Consider the following 17,910-nt stretch of genomic DNA (forward strand, 5'->3'; position numbering starts at 1 on the left):
ATCATCTGCAAATGAAACTGATATTGTTAATTTGATTGTTTTGGTTTTTTATAACTTGCAAACTGTATTCAATTTTATGTAAGTTTTGTATAAGAGCAAAAGAAGTGTACCTCATTTTATACTTGTACCTACTTAAGAAAGAAACCAAATGTCATTTAATTCACATCTGGAGCTCTGGAGTTATGCAGATTTGACAGAACTTTCATTTCAGTCCATAGTCTTTGGGAGCCAAACCCATTAAAGATGAAGAGTGACAAGGCTGGGAGAGGCCAGGCTGCTTGGAGGCCCAGCAAAATGCCACTAAATAAAATAATGGACGGACTCTCACCTCTAATTCATTTTGGGGCTCTAAGAGTAGTTATTTCCCAGAGGGCAGCATAGTAGTGCTGGTGGAGGGAAGGGCAATCTGTCTTAGAAGGTTTAAGTGCGGCTGAGTTTATTTTGTTAGACTTCGAAAATATCAGACTTAATTATTCAGGACACCAAAGAGATTTTATTTATGTGGGTTATATCTACTACTATTTACCATGTTATAAATGAAAACTGAGATAATTTTAAAATATTAATTCATTTAAAAACAATAAACGTATTACATGTCAACCTGAATAGCATACTTTTTAGGGAAAAAAAACTATTAAAAAAACAAATTTAGGGAGAAGAGTGACATTGTTTTTCCTTTTTGCAAACCTCATTAATGTCTGTGTTAATAAAAGCCAGCTGGATTGCCATACCTGCTTCCGTAGTCCATCTGCTGTATGTTGTTCTGTTTACAGTGTATGAAGAAAAGCCAGCCTCGCAGGGCTGTACAATTGGAACAGATAAGAGTATTTTTAATAGCCTTATCAGGTAACTGTGGATATCCTTTGAAACTACAACAAGTGGCACTTTCTTAAAGCTTAGTTGTAATGTGGAATCTGAAACTACATCAGTGAATTTTTCTTACCCTGTGACATGAAAATCCACTGGTCTGTCTTGCACTGTAAACTGCCCTTCTACCTAGGCATCATTTTAGAACACCAGGCATCTGTCATTTGGAAAACATTGATCCAATGACTTATGTAGATGCTTCAAACACTGATGTTTCCTTATACGATAACAAAACATCACACTCTTAAACATCACCTCCAGTCTTATTGGAAAATACTTTATTAGGAAGATGTCAAACTCATAGAGGCAGCTATGCCTTTACCAGAATTCTAAATTTTGCTGAAAGCTCTAATTTTATCATTGGCAACAAATACTGTCAGGTTTTTTTCCTTGAAATGACAGGCTCACTTCATTTTTGAGAGCATATTTGCCATATTCTCAAGTCTGAATAACCACAGTTTGTCTGTCAGCTGTTCTCTCAAGTAAAACTGGTGTTGTACAAAAAAAAAAAAAAAAAAAAAAAGGCTAGTTCAGCTTGCAACTCAAATAATAGTACAAGTGCAGTTCCTCACCCTGATAAGTAGAAATGCTTTATGCACACTTCCAGTTTCTTCACAAAGAATATTAAAATGATGCATATTTAAGGACTGGAATTTAGTAAAATATTGCCTTCCTCATCATGGACACGCCTAAGTGAAACTGGCTTCTCCCTTCTCCTCCCGTCCTTTCCCTTTTCCTGCGAGTGCCTAGCAGTGAAGAATACAATGACTTCTACCAGCATCTTTGGCTTTTTACACACCACCTTTGGCATTTGCTTTGGCACTATCAGTGCAAATGCCAATCTAGTGAAAAGGGAAAATAACATTCTTTAGTGTTATGAAAATGGTTTTGACTCTGTGGAAACTTGTGATCCTGTGGACACTTGTGAAAGAGTCTCAGGGACCATCACCATCCCCACCCCGCCCCTGCTTCCTGCCATAGGTCTACAGACCATACTTTGAGAACTGTTGCATTAGGCTTTAAATGACAACTCTGGGAGGGGAAGATGCCTGGGTGGCTCAGTTGGTTAAGCATCCAACTCTTGATTTTGGCTCAGGCATGATCTTAAGGGTTGATGAGATCACCCTGCATCAGGCTCTATGCTGACGGTGCAGAGCCTGTTAAGATTCTCTTTCTCCCTCTCTCTCTTTCCTTTCCCCGCTCATGCTCTCTCTTTCTCTCAATAAATAAATAAATAAACTTTAAAAATAAATAAATAACAACTCAGGGGATTCAAAGTGGTGGCATGGCTTTCCAACATCAGTGGGCACTACTCAGGGTAAGAATATAAATAAATATTTCACTTCTGTCTTAGAAGAGCAACTGAAGTAACTCAGAGGGTAAAGGTTAAATTAAAGGCACAACCAAACAATAGAGTCTCTGATTTGAGAGTAAACGGGGACGGTCAAATGACCTCTCTTCTATCCCCTTCCTCTGGCTGCTTTCCACTATGTCTTAGCTCTTCCCTCTCCTTCCTACCTCCTCTGACCTAAGAAAAGGGATAGAGTATGGCAGAATGTACTTAAGCCAGGGGTAGCAGATTCGAATGCCTATGGGGTCCAGGCATGTAAATAGCGAAGTGCTCCACCTAAAAGAATATGGGTCTCAGGGCGCCTGGGTGGCTCAGTCTGTTGAGCGTCTGACTTTGGCTCAGGTCATGATCTCGCGGTTCATGGGTTTGAGCCCCACGTCGGGCTCTGGGCTGACAACTCAGAGCCTGGAGCCTGCTTCAGATTCTGTGTCCCCCTCTCTCCCCACTCCACCCCTGCTTGTGCTCTGTCTCTCTCTGTCTTTCAAAAATGAATAAACATTAAAAATAATAATAAAAAGAATATGGGTCCACATAGTTTTTCAAAACGCCAGAAATCCAAATTTTTACTTAAACTCTGAAACGTTGGCAACTAATTAAAATTTAAAAACATGAAAACAGGGGTGCCTCTGTGGCCCAGGTGGTTAGGCATCAGACTTTGGCTCAGGTCATGATCTCACAGCTCCTGAGTTTGAGCCCCGCATTGTGCTCTGGGCTGACAGCTCGGAGCCTGGAGCCTGCTTCGGATTCTGTGTCTCCCTCTCTCTCTCTCTGTCCACCTCCCTCCCCGCCACACACACACACACACACACACACACACACACACACACACTGGTACTCTGTCTCCCTCTCTCTCAAAAATAAATAAACATTAAAAAAAATAAAAACTTGAAAACAGCATGAGTCAAACAAAATATACCAGTAATCAGCCTGAGACCTCTGCTCTAAGTCATGGAACCAGGAAACTAGGACTAAACGAAACATCATGTGAAATCCTGGAAGGACAGAAAGCCTCACATATAACATTACCTTGCTCACAAATCACTTCCTTTTAACACCCCACAGCCTGATCTGAGAGTTTCTGTAGCCTTGCCAAGGAATGGCAGAGCAAGTCATTCCATGCCACATTGGGGGTAAGAATTTCAAAGACTGTTCGCACGGGTAGTACAGAGCAAGTGATCATCAAAACAAGATTCAGTTCAGGAGGAAAAGAGGAGAGAGACACACTAGGCAATGAGAGAACACCCACTCGATGCTAGACGGTTTGAACATGATATATTATCTGTTTACTTGTATACTGTCTATTTTAGACACAGTCCTAGAACAGAACTTAGTCTTTCTTGTTCACCATTGTCCCAACTCCTCACTGCCTGGCACATATACATAGTGTCTACACACAGTATGCACTCAATAAATATTTCTAAAATGAAAGAATAAATCTCAGTATTTTTCATTAGACAAACAAGAAAACTAAGATCCAAAGAGAGTATGTTGTTCATTTAATATCATTCAGCTAGTAAAAATAGAGGTAGAGGGGTGCCTGGGTGATTCCAGATTTCAGCTCTGGTCACGATGTAGTGGTTGGTGGGTTCAAGCCCCACATCAGGCTCCGCACACACTGACAGTGTGGAGCCTGCTTGGGATTCTCTCTCTCCTCTCTCTGTCGCTCCCCTGCTCTCTCTCTGTAGATAAATAAACTTAAAAAAAAAATAGGGGTAGGAAATGAACCCAAGCTTCTATGTTCTTTCTGTTGATTTTATCATCTGAAATTAAATTAAAATCCCAATATTTAAGCCCTTCCTTGTTGTGCTATTGGATAAACTGTCCTCTAATATCCTAGAATTCCTCTCTTCACATTTTGCAATTCTGAGTTTAATGGCAGCAAGGTTTTCCACCTTAGCTTGCAACAAAGCTTCTAGGAATACATTTTCCATGTAGTATAATGATATTTTTAAAAAATCTATTCAACAGCATTAGGAAAGACTCCTGGAAATTCCTAATCTTCAAATTAGATTATTTTTACTTTGTGCTCAAGAAAACCCTGTGGTCCTATGGATTTTTCTCTAAATACTATATTGCCATTTATCAAAAACTACTGATAAAGGCAAAACAACAACAACAACAAAACCCCCCGAGCCTGGTGTAGCTGAAAGTGGTAAACTATACATGCTGCTGGTGCATAAATTGGTACAATCCATTTGGGGAAAAAAACAGCATAAAATGAATCATAAAAATGTTCATACCCTATAATACAGCAATCTCACTCCTGGGAATTTACCCTAGACAAGCTATTCAATAGAAGAAGAAAAAACACATACACACAAATGTCCATTGCATCACTGTCTCTAATAGCAAAGAACACAATAAGAACAACAACCAAAAACACAAAAAGAAACAAAAAAAAAATACAGGAGAAAATGGCTTAGTAAATTACAGTACATGCTGAAGATAAATCAGTCTTAAGATATTAAAAATAATAATCATGAAGACTGAGTAGTGATACAGAAAAATGTCACGGTATTAAATGAAAAGCAGAATACAAAAGGATTTGTATGCATGATCATCAGCTTTGTAGATAGCTATGTCTCCACGTAGACAAGAGCTGAAAGTAATATTCAGACATAAAAAAGCATTATAAAGTGTTATCATTTGAGATGTTTATACTTATATTTTTAAAGATTTTCTTTAATGTTTTACTGGATTTTCTATTACATGCTATTTTTAAAATCCTTTCTGAAATACATTAGGATTTCTGAGTTTTTCTAGAACTCTCACTTAAAAAGAACAGAAACCCTAGGGCGCCTGGGTGGCTTAATTGGTTGGGTGTCCAACTTTGGCTTGGGTCGTTCATGATCTCACAGCTCATGAGTTGGAGCCTGCTTCGGGCTCTGTGATGACAGCTCAGAGCCTGGAGCCTGCTTCACATTCTGTGTTTCCCTCTTTCTGCCCCTCCCCCGCTCACACTGTCTCAAAAATAAACATTAAAAAAAAAAAAAAAAAGAACAGAAACCCTGGCTCTTTCCATCTTAAATTAACAATCCTTTACTTGAAAAAGGAAAGCAACATAATCTTTCCAAATGTCCAAACCTAAAGATGGAGAGCAAGAAAACAAGGTTGGATCTACCCAGGCTGCTGTTGCCATGTGAAGGACTGCTAAGGAACTCAGGAACCCAGAGAGGAGAAAAAGAAAAGGGGACCACCAGAGCCCTCTTCAGGGTGGGGTGTGTTCATAAGGTTCCCTAGAGAAAGGCGTGGGTTCCAGAAAAGGTCAGCACCACATTTACCTGTCTCGCCAGGCTGCTGTCTGGCATCATCTCCCTTCTGCTCATTTCACAGATATTTTCTGAGGCCCTGACTCTCTGAGGGAGCCCATATGCCTGAGATGTCACAAGACCACACTCTACTTCAGAAGAGATGTCACAGAGAAGCAGGCCTCTCAGAGGTCATGTCTCAGCACTTTCTGTGTGCCTGGTGGAGAGGGACAGGTTACCTAATGCCTAATGTCTGCATGCTACTCAACTTTGCAGATACAGAAGTTGCTGTCTCAGAGCTGGTCAGCCTAGGGAAACTGACCCACATTGACAAACCACACATAAGCCCTTAGGAATGAAAGGGAACCTGCTAGAAACCAGAGCCAGACAATCACCCAGGGAATTCCCTCCACCGTGATAGAACCATCAATGAGAAGAATGTTAGGTGAACACAGAACCTAACACAGAGTGCTGGTCCACTCGGAGAATTTCCATTCAGATGGATGGCCTGAGGGATAGGATATAGCTCCTCTATAACCAAAGAACCTGGCAAAACTATCCAGAAGCAGTGCCAATTACCCAGAACCCTACCTATACCCCCTGAACAGTATTTGTCCTGGCTCTAGGCCCTCCTCACAAGACACTTGATGGTTACCTTTCATTCCCAAAGCTCTGCCCAGCTTACCTCCATTCACAGACCATGTTCCCAAGGGTAGTTTCCAGGTAGCTCAGTTCATCCCTTGTGCACTTTCTGGCCAACTTCAATGTCAAATACAGGGTGATCTCTTCTTAGACCTTGCCCCCGACTCTCAAGACCCCTGTTTCTGCTGGCCACAGGTAGTATGTGATTGAGGACTGAAGGAGTGATGACGACCATAATGCTGTGAGGTCAGAGAGGGAGTGGTCACTGAGGTAAAAACAGATCTGGAAAGAGAAGACTAAAGGCTAGGTAGGCCCAGGCTCTGTATCTTGGCAGCTCTGTAGCCACCGGTAAGTCATTCAAACTTCTGTGCCTCAATTCTTTCATTCTCATTCATAAAATGGAGCTGGTAGTGTTGACCTCTCAGGCAGAAGCAATTTGTAAGATTGCAAGGTGTATTTGGTTATTATCACTCTGGACTGGAGTGTTCTGGGAAGAAGCAGAATATAAGGTGGGCCCTAAACGTTGAGGGAGATTCAGGATATCTGTTCAGGAATAAGATGAGCAGTATAGGCATGAGAAATGGCACCAGCACAGGCAAAAAGGTAGAATGTATGTAGCAAGTTTGGCTACAGTAGAAAGCTGGTATAAGAGGAAAAGCTGAGGTTGGTTTGGAAAGGCACATAGGCCTTTCTGTAGGTAATAGGGAGCTACCCAACTTTTTGATCAAGTAAGTGAAAGGATGAAAGTTATGTTTTGGGAAGATTAACCTGGCAGAGGTGTGAAGGATGAAGGGACTGGAGGAGGGTTAGAATGCAGGCAGGGTGCCACAGGAGGATGCTGAACTCAGGATAAGAGACATGATGAGGGTCTTAATGAAGGCAGTGTCATGGGGGCTTGAAAGGAGGAAGCAGATCTGAGATAGAGAACAAATGGATATGGTGACAGTGTATTAGAGGAAAAGAAGGCTCGGGAACAATTTTCAGGTGTCCATGACATCACTATCTAAGTGGACATGAGCACCACTCACCAAGATACAGTATAAAGGAGAAGGCACCGGTGAGAAAGGAAAATTGAAGTCTTTGAATATGTTTACCTAGTTTGTCTGTAGAATGTCCAAGGAATAATCAGAAATTAAGTAAACACATGAGTGTGGAGCTCAGCAATAACATTGTGAATTGAAGCCACCCAAAATAAATTCACCCAAGAAGACTGTGTATTGTGAAAAGATAAAGAGCAAGAACCGGAGGGTGAAAAATATCACCACTTGAATGGTACATAAAATTAGAAGAACCTGAAAAGGCTGTGAAGTGGCCAGAGAGACAAGAAGAAGGCAAGAATTTCTATAAAGAAGTGAAAGAGGTAAAGTACAACAGAGAGAAGTGGTATGAGGAATAGGAAGAGTCCATTCAACTGGTATTTGTTTAATTGATGCTTCGAAAAAGAGCAATTTCATTGACGTAGTGTAGCTGAGGGCTAGATTACAGTGGATTAAACAATGAATGGGAAATGAACAAATGGACAGAATTTGTAGACTTCGCTTTTGGGGGGCTTGGCTGTAAAGGAAAAAGCCAGGGTAGCAGGTAGAAGACAGTCAGGAAGAATTTAGGATATTTAGCTAAAATATATTTTAGCTGACAGGAATGGGGCAGGGAAAATAAATACACACACAGAGTAATTGAAAGAATGGGATTTCGAACACTGATTGAGACTCGAAAGAGGGCTCTTCCAGTTAGTGAAGACAGGGAGGTGAGAGTAGTTACATTCGGTCACTTAATAATTTGTTGAACATGCACTACATGCCAGGAACTGGGAGTGCATGGATTAAAGAAAATATTCCTGAGCCATTAAGGAATTTGGTCTAGTACGGAACTCAAATGTGGATCAAGAATTATATAAGAGCTATGTACTTGATTGTGTGAGGGCACAAGTGGGGAAAGTAAGCAACAATGATTGAATGGGTCAGAGAAGTTTCACAGGAAAAGAGACACTTGCACTGGGTCGAAGTGAACAGGGATTCTCTAGTCCAGGAGAGGAGGTCACGGCCATGTCAACTAGGTTCAGGTGAAAATTCAAACTGGGTGGTTAGAAAAAGTATTTAGAGTCTGTATAAAAAGGACCATAAAGCAACCAGGTATACGGGTGCCTGAAGTATATCAGATTGTTCAATCTGTGGAGGCCCAGAAGATAGCACAAGGGCAAAGGAGGAATTAAGACCGAACGCCTCCCTGGAGTGTAGGTCAGCAGGTGCCGGTGGGTGGTGGAGACATCTAGTGAAAGACTCCAAAGGTAGCAGAGCGAGACACCGGTAAGCACGCTGAGGATCAAATAGCGTCTCGCGAATCCTCACTGCGGCTGGGAGACAAGAGAGCAACCGCTACCGCCAGGGCCGAGCAGACCGCAAGAACGGAGCGAGACGCGTTGGACGACTCAGAACTGGGGCGTCTGACGGGTACGGTGGCCTAGTCGGGTTCCAGGGCCAAGTCACCACGACAGCTTGGACCACACAGCGCCCCAAGCGCCGGATTCCGCGAAAGCTCTCAGCCTCAGAGCCAGAGCGAAAGAAGGTAGCGACCAGCACGACTCCCACACGTCAGGGCCACTGGTATTTCCTGGAGAGGACCAGGACACCCCGCAGAAAGAGGCAGGGGCCAGCCTTGTAGTCACGCGAGACCCGCGAGACCCAAGAGGCCCCGCCCAAGGCCGGGTCTCCCTGGCCGGAAGTGAGTCTCATTGGTTCCGCCTCCGTTGTCAGTACCGCGAGATTTCGCGGAAGCCTCCCTCTTTCTTCTGGGCCGCCGACATGGTAGGTGCTTATTTTCGTGCTTCCCCGTTGCTGGTTCAGGCCGCGAGCTGCACTCGCGTTGCACCCCAACCACCCACCCCTCACCTTAGCCCGGTCTCCCAGGCCGCGCATGGCAGACCTCAGCGCAGGGTGCCCGGCAGGGGCCTGGGACCTTGGTGCCGCGTGCTCCGCTCGGAGTTTGGGTCTCTGAGACACGCGGGCCGGCGCGCTTGGGCGCCGCCCTGATGAGGCCGCTTGTCCCCAGGCCAGTTCGTAATATCAACTTTGCTGAATGTGCTACAAAGCAGATCTTAATTCCCCAGGCCTACAGACGCCTCGCAGACGGGCAGGTTGGCCCCCTGCCACACCTACCTCCCTTTGGCCTTAATACCAAGCACCTTTTTTCATACAGCCATCCAGACTGAGAAAGACCCGGAAACTTCGGGGCCACGTGAGCCATGGCCACGGCCGCATTGGTAAGTGCCGGCGTCCCATCCCGGTCTGCTTTGAACTCCCTGTCGGGTCCTTAGCTAGCCAGGAAGTAGGTAGGGTAGAAGTGGGTTAGCTTTGTGTGGTCATTCGGATTAAGTTTGAATGTTAGCTGTTTTTTTCTTTCCTCTGTGAGAATTCTCACCAGTACTCCATTTTTAGGGAATTTCACATCATTTAGAGGAATGAATGAAAACTGGGGCAAAGTGTTGAATTAATTGAAGGCATGGAGCACTGTGGATAGTGCTGTGATGTGGAACACTGCATAGAGATGTTTCACCTGGAGTTTTGAAGGAATAGCAATGCTTAGAGAGGTACTGTAGGCTGGGAACAAGATAAGTAGAGATGCAGAAATGTGGGGAAATGGTTTTGGGAGAAGAATTGAGGGGCTGGTGAGGGTATGTTAACTGTAACTTTGTATTCTTGCAGGCAAGCACCGGAAGCACCCAGGAGGCCGGGGTAATGCTGGTGGCATGCATCACCACAGGATCAACTTTGACAAATAGTGAGTGCCTCTTAGCTGTACTGTACTTTTCACTGGCACTGGCAGTCTGCATTTAGGGGCAGAGGGCTGCCCTAGAACACCTTTAATGGGAAGCAAGCCTCTTACCACTCAAAAGCCTTGTCTGTTCCTGGCTTTTACCTTTCACCAGGTTACCATTTGATGTGAACTGAGAACTTGTCATCGAGGCTAGAGTCACGCTTGGGTATCAGCTATTGCCTTGGTGTGCTAGAGTCCTCGAAGAGTAATTGCTGACCTTATTCACTGGCTGTGACCCTCATGGCATAGTCAGTCACCGGGTTAGTGACATGCATCAGATTAACCTGTATACCTGTTAGATTCACTTATTCCCCCAAATTTGCTTAGAAAACCTCTATTCTAAGAATGTGTTGATTTTCCATAAAATGCTGTCAAGTGAGCTGGAAGACCTTTAGTCTTGGCATTGCCTCTTACTTTCTAAGTGACTTCTGGTTCCATGAAATAAGGGTAGTTTTTTACTCCTGAACATCTTTGGAGGCTTTTCTTAAAGATTTGTTTTAATTCAGCAACGAATGGGGTACCTGCTATTTCACTATAATCCACCAGTGAACAATTTACACTATAACCGAGGGAGATGGACAGTGAGGATGGTAAACGTCACTAAAGGGAGATCATTAAAGTGATTGCCCGTCTCTTCCCAGTCATCCAGGTTACTTTGGAAAAGTTGGTATGAGGCATTACCACTTAAAAAGGAACCAGAGCTTCTGCCCAACTGTTAACCTTGATAAACTGTGGACTTTGGTCAGTGAGCAGACACGGGTAAATGCTGCCAAAAACAAGACCGGAGCTGCTCCTATCATTGATGTGGTGCGATCGGTGAGTGAATATTTGTTACCTTTATGTGGTCCTTGCGTCTTAAAATTCTTCATAATCTAATCTACTTGATCTCCTGTCTGGAATCCATACCCAGTTATCTACTAGACAGTTCCACCTTTTTAAAAAAAAAAAAAAATGTGTATTTTGAGAGCAAGAGATTACTTGCATGCAGGAGTGGGGAGCGGCAGAGAGAGAATTCTGATGCGAGGCTCAGTTCCACAAACTATGAGATTGTGACCTGAGCCGAAATAAAGAGTTGGACACTTGACCAACTAAGCCACCCAGGTGCCCTCAGACTGGTCCACCTTTTGATAGAATTGTCACAGCTAACTCACCAAAATTGAGCTCAGTTGTGATTCAAGCAAAACATTGGAAGAATAATAATCTTTCCAGTCCCTCATTCATTCAAGTACTTGTATTTGTTCTTTCTTGAATGTTTTTCCAATCCATAATTTCATTCCCACTGTTGCCCTGATTTGTACAGGTTTGCATTTCTGGCCTGAGCTTTTGGCAGTATGTTAACTCAACTGGCTCTGGTCTGCTTACATGAGGCACAGCTCTTGAATCTTTATTCCCCTTACAGAATAAAGTCCTAATATGTTTGATTGTTATTGAAGGAGCTACATTATCTGAAGAGATTCCCACCCACACCCCAAAACACTGATGATGACAAAGGATTTTTGTATATCTTTTTGGAGCTCTGGGCGTAGTGTCAGCTCCCATGGCTGTGGAGGTATTCTAAATCTTAAGGGGGCTTTCAATTAAGTTTTAAATCCCTTTTCCCTGTGTAACATCACTTGAGCAATTTTCATGGTCAGGACTTCTTGGAATACTGCTGGGAATGTGGTTTTCCCTTTCTTTTTTTTTCTTTTTCTTTTTTTGTTGTTAATCAGCTAGTAATTGGAGAGGGGAGTTTGTGCTTTGCCTGAGGCTAGAGTCACATCCTGACACATCTCTTGTCCTGGTGTGCTAGAGTCCTCAGAGAGAATCCACTGGTCTTGATTCACTGGCGAGGGCATTCTGTGCCCCCGGTAGTGCCCAGATCAGAAACATGCCCTCCCAGTTCCTAGATGGAGCAGATTGGCAGACATCTTTCTTTATACGCATCAGGGAGTTGGTACCTGCAATGGTGTGTGTTATAAACTCTTTTTTTTTTTTTTCTTTTTCCCAATCTCTCCAGGGCTACTACAAAGTATTGGGAAAGGGAAAGCTCCCCAAACAGCCTGTCATCGTGAAGGCCAAATTCTTCAGTAGAAGAGCTGAGGAGAAGATTAAGGGTGTGGGGGGAGCCTGTGTCCTGGTAGCCTGAAGCCACATGGAGAGAGGTTCATTAAATACTAACAACTGCTTTTCTCTTCTGGTCTGGGTGTAAGTTCTTTAGCACCCCTACCTCTCTTACCTGTACATTTGAAAGCCACGTAACAGATCCAGGAGTAAGGGTATGAGGGCCTGAGCTCCTTTGCCAACTCAGAAAATGTGCAAGAGATAGCACCAGTACTTAAAAGGACTTGGCCCATTACCTACCTTGAACATTTATAAAGTGAGAATATTTGTTGATAGCATATTTGTGTATCCTAGAGTTGAAAGGCCTGTTTTGCATTGTACACTCTGAAAATACAGTGAGTGGGAGAATACCCTTAACTGTCGTGCATGGCTCACAGGGGGGAGATTCGGGATTTTTGTGTGTGGAGGGGTTTGTTTTGTTTTGTTTTGAAGTAAGCTGTACACCCAGTGTGGGGGCTTTAACTCATAACCCAGAGATCAAGTTGCATGCACTACTGACTGAGCCAGGCACCCGGAAAGAGGAAGACTCAGTTTGATAGGCACATTTTAAATAGTGAACAATGTGTTAGGATTGAAGCAATTGTGAAAGATGTAATTCCTGAAACTAAAGTTTTTCCTCCTTGGCTCCCTTATCTTGTACCACAGTGTTCTAGTCATAACCAAAATCTTGAGATGGGGCCTACCAATCTGAATGTTAAGTGCACCAGGGCTTTTACACATCAGAGTGGTTTGGAATCTAGAAAGCCTGTGTCCTTGTGCAGAGGAGTCGTAATGTTCAGAGAAATACATCATGAGATACTAATGATTCTGGTCTGAAATGTACCTAGTATAGAATTTGGGAAATCCTAAAAGCCAGAAGCTGGAATCAGGTGAGGATTTTGCAGACCCTCAAACATAAGGAAGCACAGGGGAGCAAACTTTGTGGATTTGGTTAAGAAAAGTGCCAGGAAGGCTTTCCTCCCTTGTACAAACAACTTTATCATTTCGATTTGCTTCTTTGTAATAGTCCTGATGGAGGAAGATAAAACCCATGGGTTTTCCCATCATGTACCTATAAAATGGAAGCTGAGGCCATCAGTTTAAACAGGTTATAGTTGATAAGAGTAATGTTTAATTGATTCCAAATAGACACTGAAGATCCAAAGATGTATAAATACAGTATTTTAAAAGACTGAGATGAAGTTTGAGATTGCAGTCCAAACCATAACAGCTGTGGTGGCTTAAGTTTAGTCCAGTTTTCTCATCTTTAAAATTGAGGATTGTGTGGATTAAGTAAAATGGAAGGCTTTACTAAACCTTTTTGACAGTTAGGGAAGCAGACAAGAAAAGCCCCTTGGTCTGATTAACTCAAGGCAAAATGATCAAAGCAGAGGAAAGAGCATACATGCTTACCAACTTGGAAAAGTTAAGCAAGTGTTAGGTGGGCAATAAGCATTCAAGGGAGAATGTAGTTAGGGAGTGGGCTACAGTGGGAGAACCAAGGAAATGGGAATGAGAAAACAAAGTAGGATTCACAAGACCCAATGGACAGGACTTGGTGATTGGGTGAATTGGGGTAGGGCTGACCAGCAAAATGGTTAGGCCTGGACAGGTTGGGTTTAGTGAAAGATAGATGAAAATTAGTTCCTTAATAGCCAGGGTCTTTCTTGGAAATTCATTATTTGTACCATGTAGCCTCACTGTCCGTAAACAGGATGGGGTTGAGTGGGATAATACTCCTTCCAATCCTGTTGTAAATGGACACCCTGAACGTGAAAGTCCCTCAGCTATTTTAAGTCGAAGACAGTTGAGGTACCAGACCATGTACCTGGCCTGGGAAGGGCAGGGTCAATTGCCTGGTTGATTTACTCAAGCATCTACAACTAACAAGTTGGCAGACGCTTTGGTTTTTTTTTTGCAGGTGTTAATGCCAAGGAAGCTAAGTGACCAATGAAAAGCCATACGTTCATGTTCCAAGCAGACCTGTAGTGACCATTTGGTTCATTTGATGGGACCAAATGCAAACATTACGCTGTGACTTTGTTTCAGTTGAGTGCAAGGTACCACTGCTTAGATTAACAATGGTCCACGCGGAGGTAACAAAATGTTGAAACTGCCAAGCTTTGAGCCTGCCCTGTAGGCACAGAGGCCCCTACTGCTAGGTCTCTAGTAGCTGATATATGTATATAGAATTAACGCCCTCCCATACATGGGGAACAGAATTTTGTCAGGTACCCCTGTAACTCCCATTTCCTTAAACCGTTCGTTTACCTAGTCAAATTGTGAAAAACAGTGTTACCAAGCACATAAGGTTAACAGCTAAATTTTCCATAAGCTTGAATTGCCAAGGAGATAACTTCCGGCCTAAGGTACGTGTGCTTTAAATATATTTTTATTCAAACCTCGAGGCTGTAGCTATAACAAGCTTTGTTGGCAATAATGGCCACATAATTGCAAAATGGGACCCCGTTATCAAAATCTGCTAAAAAGAATTGTTTTAAATTCAAATACGTGCCTTCTGGCTGGGTAGGCTCAGCGTCTACATCCGCCTCCACTGGAAGGGAGGCTACGGGGATGACAGCCAGAGACCTGCAGAGGTTGGCACTCCGTGCCTGCCCTCGCGGGCGTACACCGCCCTACCTTGGCGACGCCGTCATTCAACACCCACGTTAGCTCTTTTCCGTCAGCCCCTGAGAACTACTTCCGGAGTGTGTGAAGTTCTGGTTCCGGGGTCACGTTGACCTTTACCGCTCCTACGGCCGGAAGCCCTTTCGGCGTCTGCTCAGTTTCAGTGCTCAGCCAGTTCCGGCAGGCGGCGTGGGCGGGCCGCGCTGCGTCGCGCGGCCGGGAGACTTTCCCCTCCAAGGCCTGGGTGGGGGAGTTTAATACCGGCCCGCTCCCGGTGGGGAGTGAGCCCCTCCAGGGGGGAGGGGGGGCCCAGCTAACCTCACAGCGCTTTAGATCCTGCTTAGGCCTCACTTGCGTTAACATGGCCTTTATACACGTTAGAAGGGGAATTTCCAAACTTCTCAGAGTTAGTTTCAGTTTTCAAAAAGATGAGCGCCGGCTATGTTCAAGTTACTTTGGGTACCTGCTTGTACACACGCGGGAATATTCTGGAAGAACATAAAACTGAGCCGGCATTTCCTCATGAACTTTGGGAGAGATGTATGTTTTGGTAGTTTGAGTTTCTTGCTTAGCCAAATGCATATTATTTTCATATTAAAAGGCAATATAAATGGACAGAAAATCATTTGAAAGCTACCAATAGCTTGCCAGTACTGAAAAGTAGTATTTTCTCTTGGTCTAGAGTTTTCATGACCTTTTATGTGATACCCACCACCACCTGCATAGGCAAATAAACCTAAGATGTTTTGTAATGCATACCACCACATTATCTGGCTCAAGAAAATAATTTTGTGTATCATCCTTAAAAGTGTTGAAGCAGGGGCGCCTGGGTGGCGCAGTCGGTTAAGCGTCCGACTTCAGCCAGGTCACGATCTCGCGGTCCGTGAGTTCGAGCCCCGCGTCAGGCTCTGGGCTGATGGCTCAGAGCCTGGAGCCTGTTTCCGATTCTGTGTCTCCCTCTCTCTCTGACCCTCCCCCGTTCATGCTCTGTCTCTCTCTGTCCCAAAAATAAAATAAACGTTGAAAAAAAAAAATTTTTAAAAAGTGTTGAAGCATTCATTATGCTTCATTCTAGCTCTTTGTTTTACTTTTATTCCCACTTTAAGTTTTTTTTTTTAAAAAATAGTTTATGTATCTTTATAAATAAGTCATTTTGGGTACAAGGTAAGTTACAAGTCTACATGGGAAATAAAGTATTATTTTTAACAAAAATATAACTGAGCTGTGATTATAATCAGAGTGATTTTCTCAGGTCTCTAATTTCACACACCATTCGATGTGAGCCAGAGTTGGAATAATACTGTTTTCCAGGGGCACTCCTTCAAAATACTGCCCTTAACCCCACACTCCTCTCCTCATTTTTGACACTACTGCTTACAGAGCATGGTTACTTAGTAAAGAAAGAGAGAGAGAGAGAGAGAGAAAATAAGCATTTAAAGATATAATGGGGCAGCCTGCCCTGCTCTACCATACTGATTGAGGAGAAAACCCTGGGCCTTTTTAAACTCCAGAATAGAGGGCTGACACTCCACAGATATTGGGGTTTCTGGTAAAGGAGACAGCACTGTATTACCCCTGAGCAATGGACCCAGGGTTGTCAGAAAGGCACTATTTAAGGACATTTGTTCTCAATGGTGTCAATACCATCCTTTAGGGGGTGCAATTTGGAAATAAATGGGGAGGAAAGTTTTTGTCACAGGGAGGGGAAGCAACCAAGCATGGTGCTAAATGTCCTGCCATGTATGGGGTTGATTCCAAACAACAAAGAAAATTTTAGTTTAGATCATTTTACACGTAATAAAAAAACTTTTTTTGTTCCAGTTCATATACTTCTCAGCTTTCCAGGATTTCAAATGCTGTTTAAGTCAATGGAAGTTCGTACTGGGTTTTCTTCAGAATACTACCAAAAGTTGTTCAACTCTTAGTACGTACTCAGTAGAATCTGAGTTACTAATACAAAACACTTTTCTCTGTCTGCATGTGTAGCTACTGCGTTCACAGTAATTCTATGTATAGGTGTGAGCATCTGACCTCACTGTGTCTTCTAAGTGTATCTGTGCCCAAGCATTTACATATTTAAATACATGTTAAAACAAAATACTTTTATTTATCCCTATTTATATTAAAGTTAAGATGTGTTTAGGTAGGTTATATTATCTATGAATTTCCTTTCAAGATAGTAAAGGGTAGAGTTAAGAGTATTTGCTATAGAAAAGTAGTGTTGGATGGTGATAGGGTTGAGAACCATCTGTTTAGGGGTCAAGAGACCATGTGAAACAGAGCTTGGAAAGAAGTCCTGACCACTTTTTGGGGAGCCTGGGTGGCTCAGTCAGTTGAGTGTCCGACTTCAGCTCAGGTCATGATCTCACAGTTCATGAGGTCGAGCCCCATGTCGGGCTCTGTGCTGACAGCTCGGAGCCTGGAGCCTGCTTCCGATTCTGTGTCTCCCCCTCTTTCTGCCCCTCCCCTGCTCATGCGCTCGCTCTCGCTCTCTCTCTCTCTCTCTCTCCTCTCTCTCTCAAAAATAAATAAACATTAAAAAAAAATTTTTTTTTTAAAGAAGGCCTGACCACTTTTTGTCAACCCCACACCAGATCCCCTGGTCACACCCTCCTCTACATTCCCCCCAGAAATTTCTGTGTCTTGCCCATAATACTCACCATATGGACCTTTGCAGCCCAACCAGAGGCATCATGTGCCAGTACTGATTATCTGAATTACGATGAGAACTGGCCATCGGAGGAAGGAATCCTTTGGGTTAATCTTAGGTATCTTAAGATTTTAAAGATATATAAAAGTTTCAAATTTTCTAAAAAAAGAATTTATACCTATATATCATGTGATCTGATCACGTCTTGAGGGTTCTTTGAAATCACGTTAAAAAAGAGGAAATAAGAGAAGGAAAGAAGGAGCACCTTTTGGAAATTATTATTGTATTGTTAAAGAATCCACTTCTATGACTATCATGAAGCCAAGGACGGTAACTACACTGGACTCTGGACTTTATGGTTATAAGCAGTTTTCTCTCTATACCTGGAAGATGCCAAAGCCAACTATACAGTAGGCTTTTTCAGAGAAGACAACTTTGTCTTCCTAGAAGACAAACCCGCTACTTTGCTTTATGAGGCAGTTAGCAACCTCAAGCCACAGACAGGTTGGGACCTGCGCAGACATCAGTGGAAACAGGGAGAAGGGAAGGGACTCAGGATAGGGTTTTGTCTCCTGTTTAAGTAGGCCAGGGTGGGAGGAGAGAAAAGCTCTACTCCTTGGTTCAAATCCTGC

At 43.2% G+C, this 17,910-nt stretch overlaps 2 protein-coding genes and 2 non-coding genes across 6 annotated transcripts in view; 3 read left to right on the top strand and 1 right to left on the bottom strand.

The window, feature by feature from the left end:
- The window catches only part of TRIM66 (tripartite motif containing 66), a 57,084-nt gene extending 48,507 nt beyond the window's left edge, over positions 1–8,577 (bottom strand). Inside the window, exons 1-2 of one of the 3 annotated variants that reach the window (XM_045038925.1) lie at positions 6,152–8,577; positions 732–801 (exon numbers count right to left, since the gene is read on the bottom strand). In XM_045038925.1, the coding sequence (XP_044894860.1) occupies positions 732–801; positions 6,152–6,157 (76 nt within the window). In that variant the 5' untranslated portion in view covers positions 6,158–8,577. Of the gene's footprint in view, positions 1–731; positions 802–5,499 lie in introns of all 3 variants that reach the window. The other 2 variants (XM_006937075.4, XM_019812029.3) reach the window with 2 other exon arrangements.
- Positions 8,578–8,839: 262 nt separating this feature from the next.
- RPL27A (ribosomal protein L27a) lies at positions 8,840–12,090 on the top strand. Its single transcript, XM_003992976.5, has 5 exons — positions 8,840–8,912; positions 9,304–9,367; positions 9,810–9,885; positions 10,563–10,737; positions 11,918–12,090. The coding sequence occupies exons 1-5, from the start codon at positions 8,910–8,912 to the stop codon at positions 12,044–12,046; spliced, it is 447 nt and encodes a 148-aa protein (XP_003993025.1). The 5' UTR covers positions 8,840–8,909; the 3' UTR covers positions 12,047–12,090.
- Positions 10,065–10,194, top strand: LOC111556841. Its single transcript, XR_002736556.1, has one exon. It is a non-coding gene; the product is annotated as a small nucleolar RNA SNORA3/SNORA45 family (small nucleolar RNA).
- Positions 11,662–11,792, top strand: LOC111556840. The gene has a single exon (XR_002736555.1). It is a non-coding gene; the product is annotated as a small nucleolar RNA SNORA3/SNORA45 family (small nucleolar RNA).
- Positions 12,091–17,910: the final 5,820 nt, after the last annotated feature.

Source organism: Felis catus, chromosome D1, assembly GCF_018350175.1.
Source record: "Felis catus isolate Fca126 chromosome D1, F.catus_Fca126_mat1.0, whole genome shotgun sequence".
Classification (NCBI taxonomy): Eukaryota; Metazoa; Chordata; class Mammalia; order Carnivora; family Felidae; genus Felis; species Felis catus.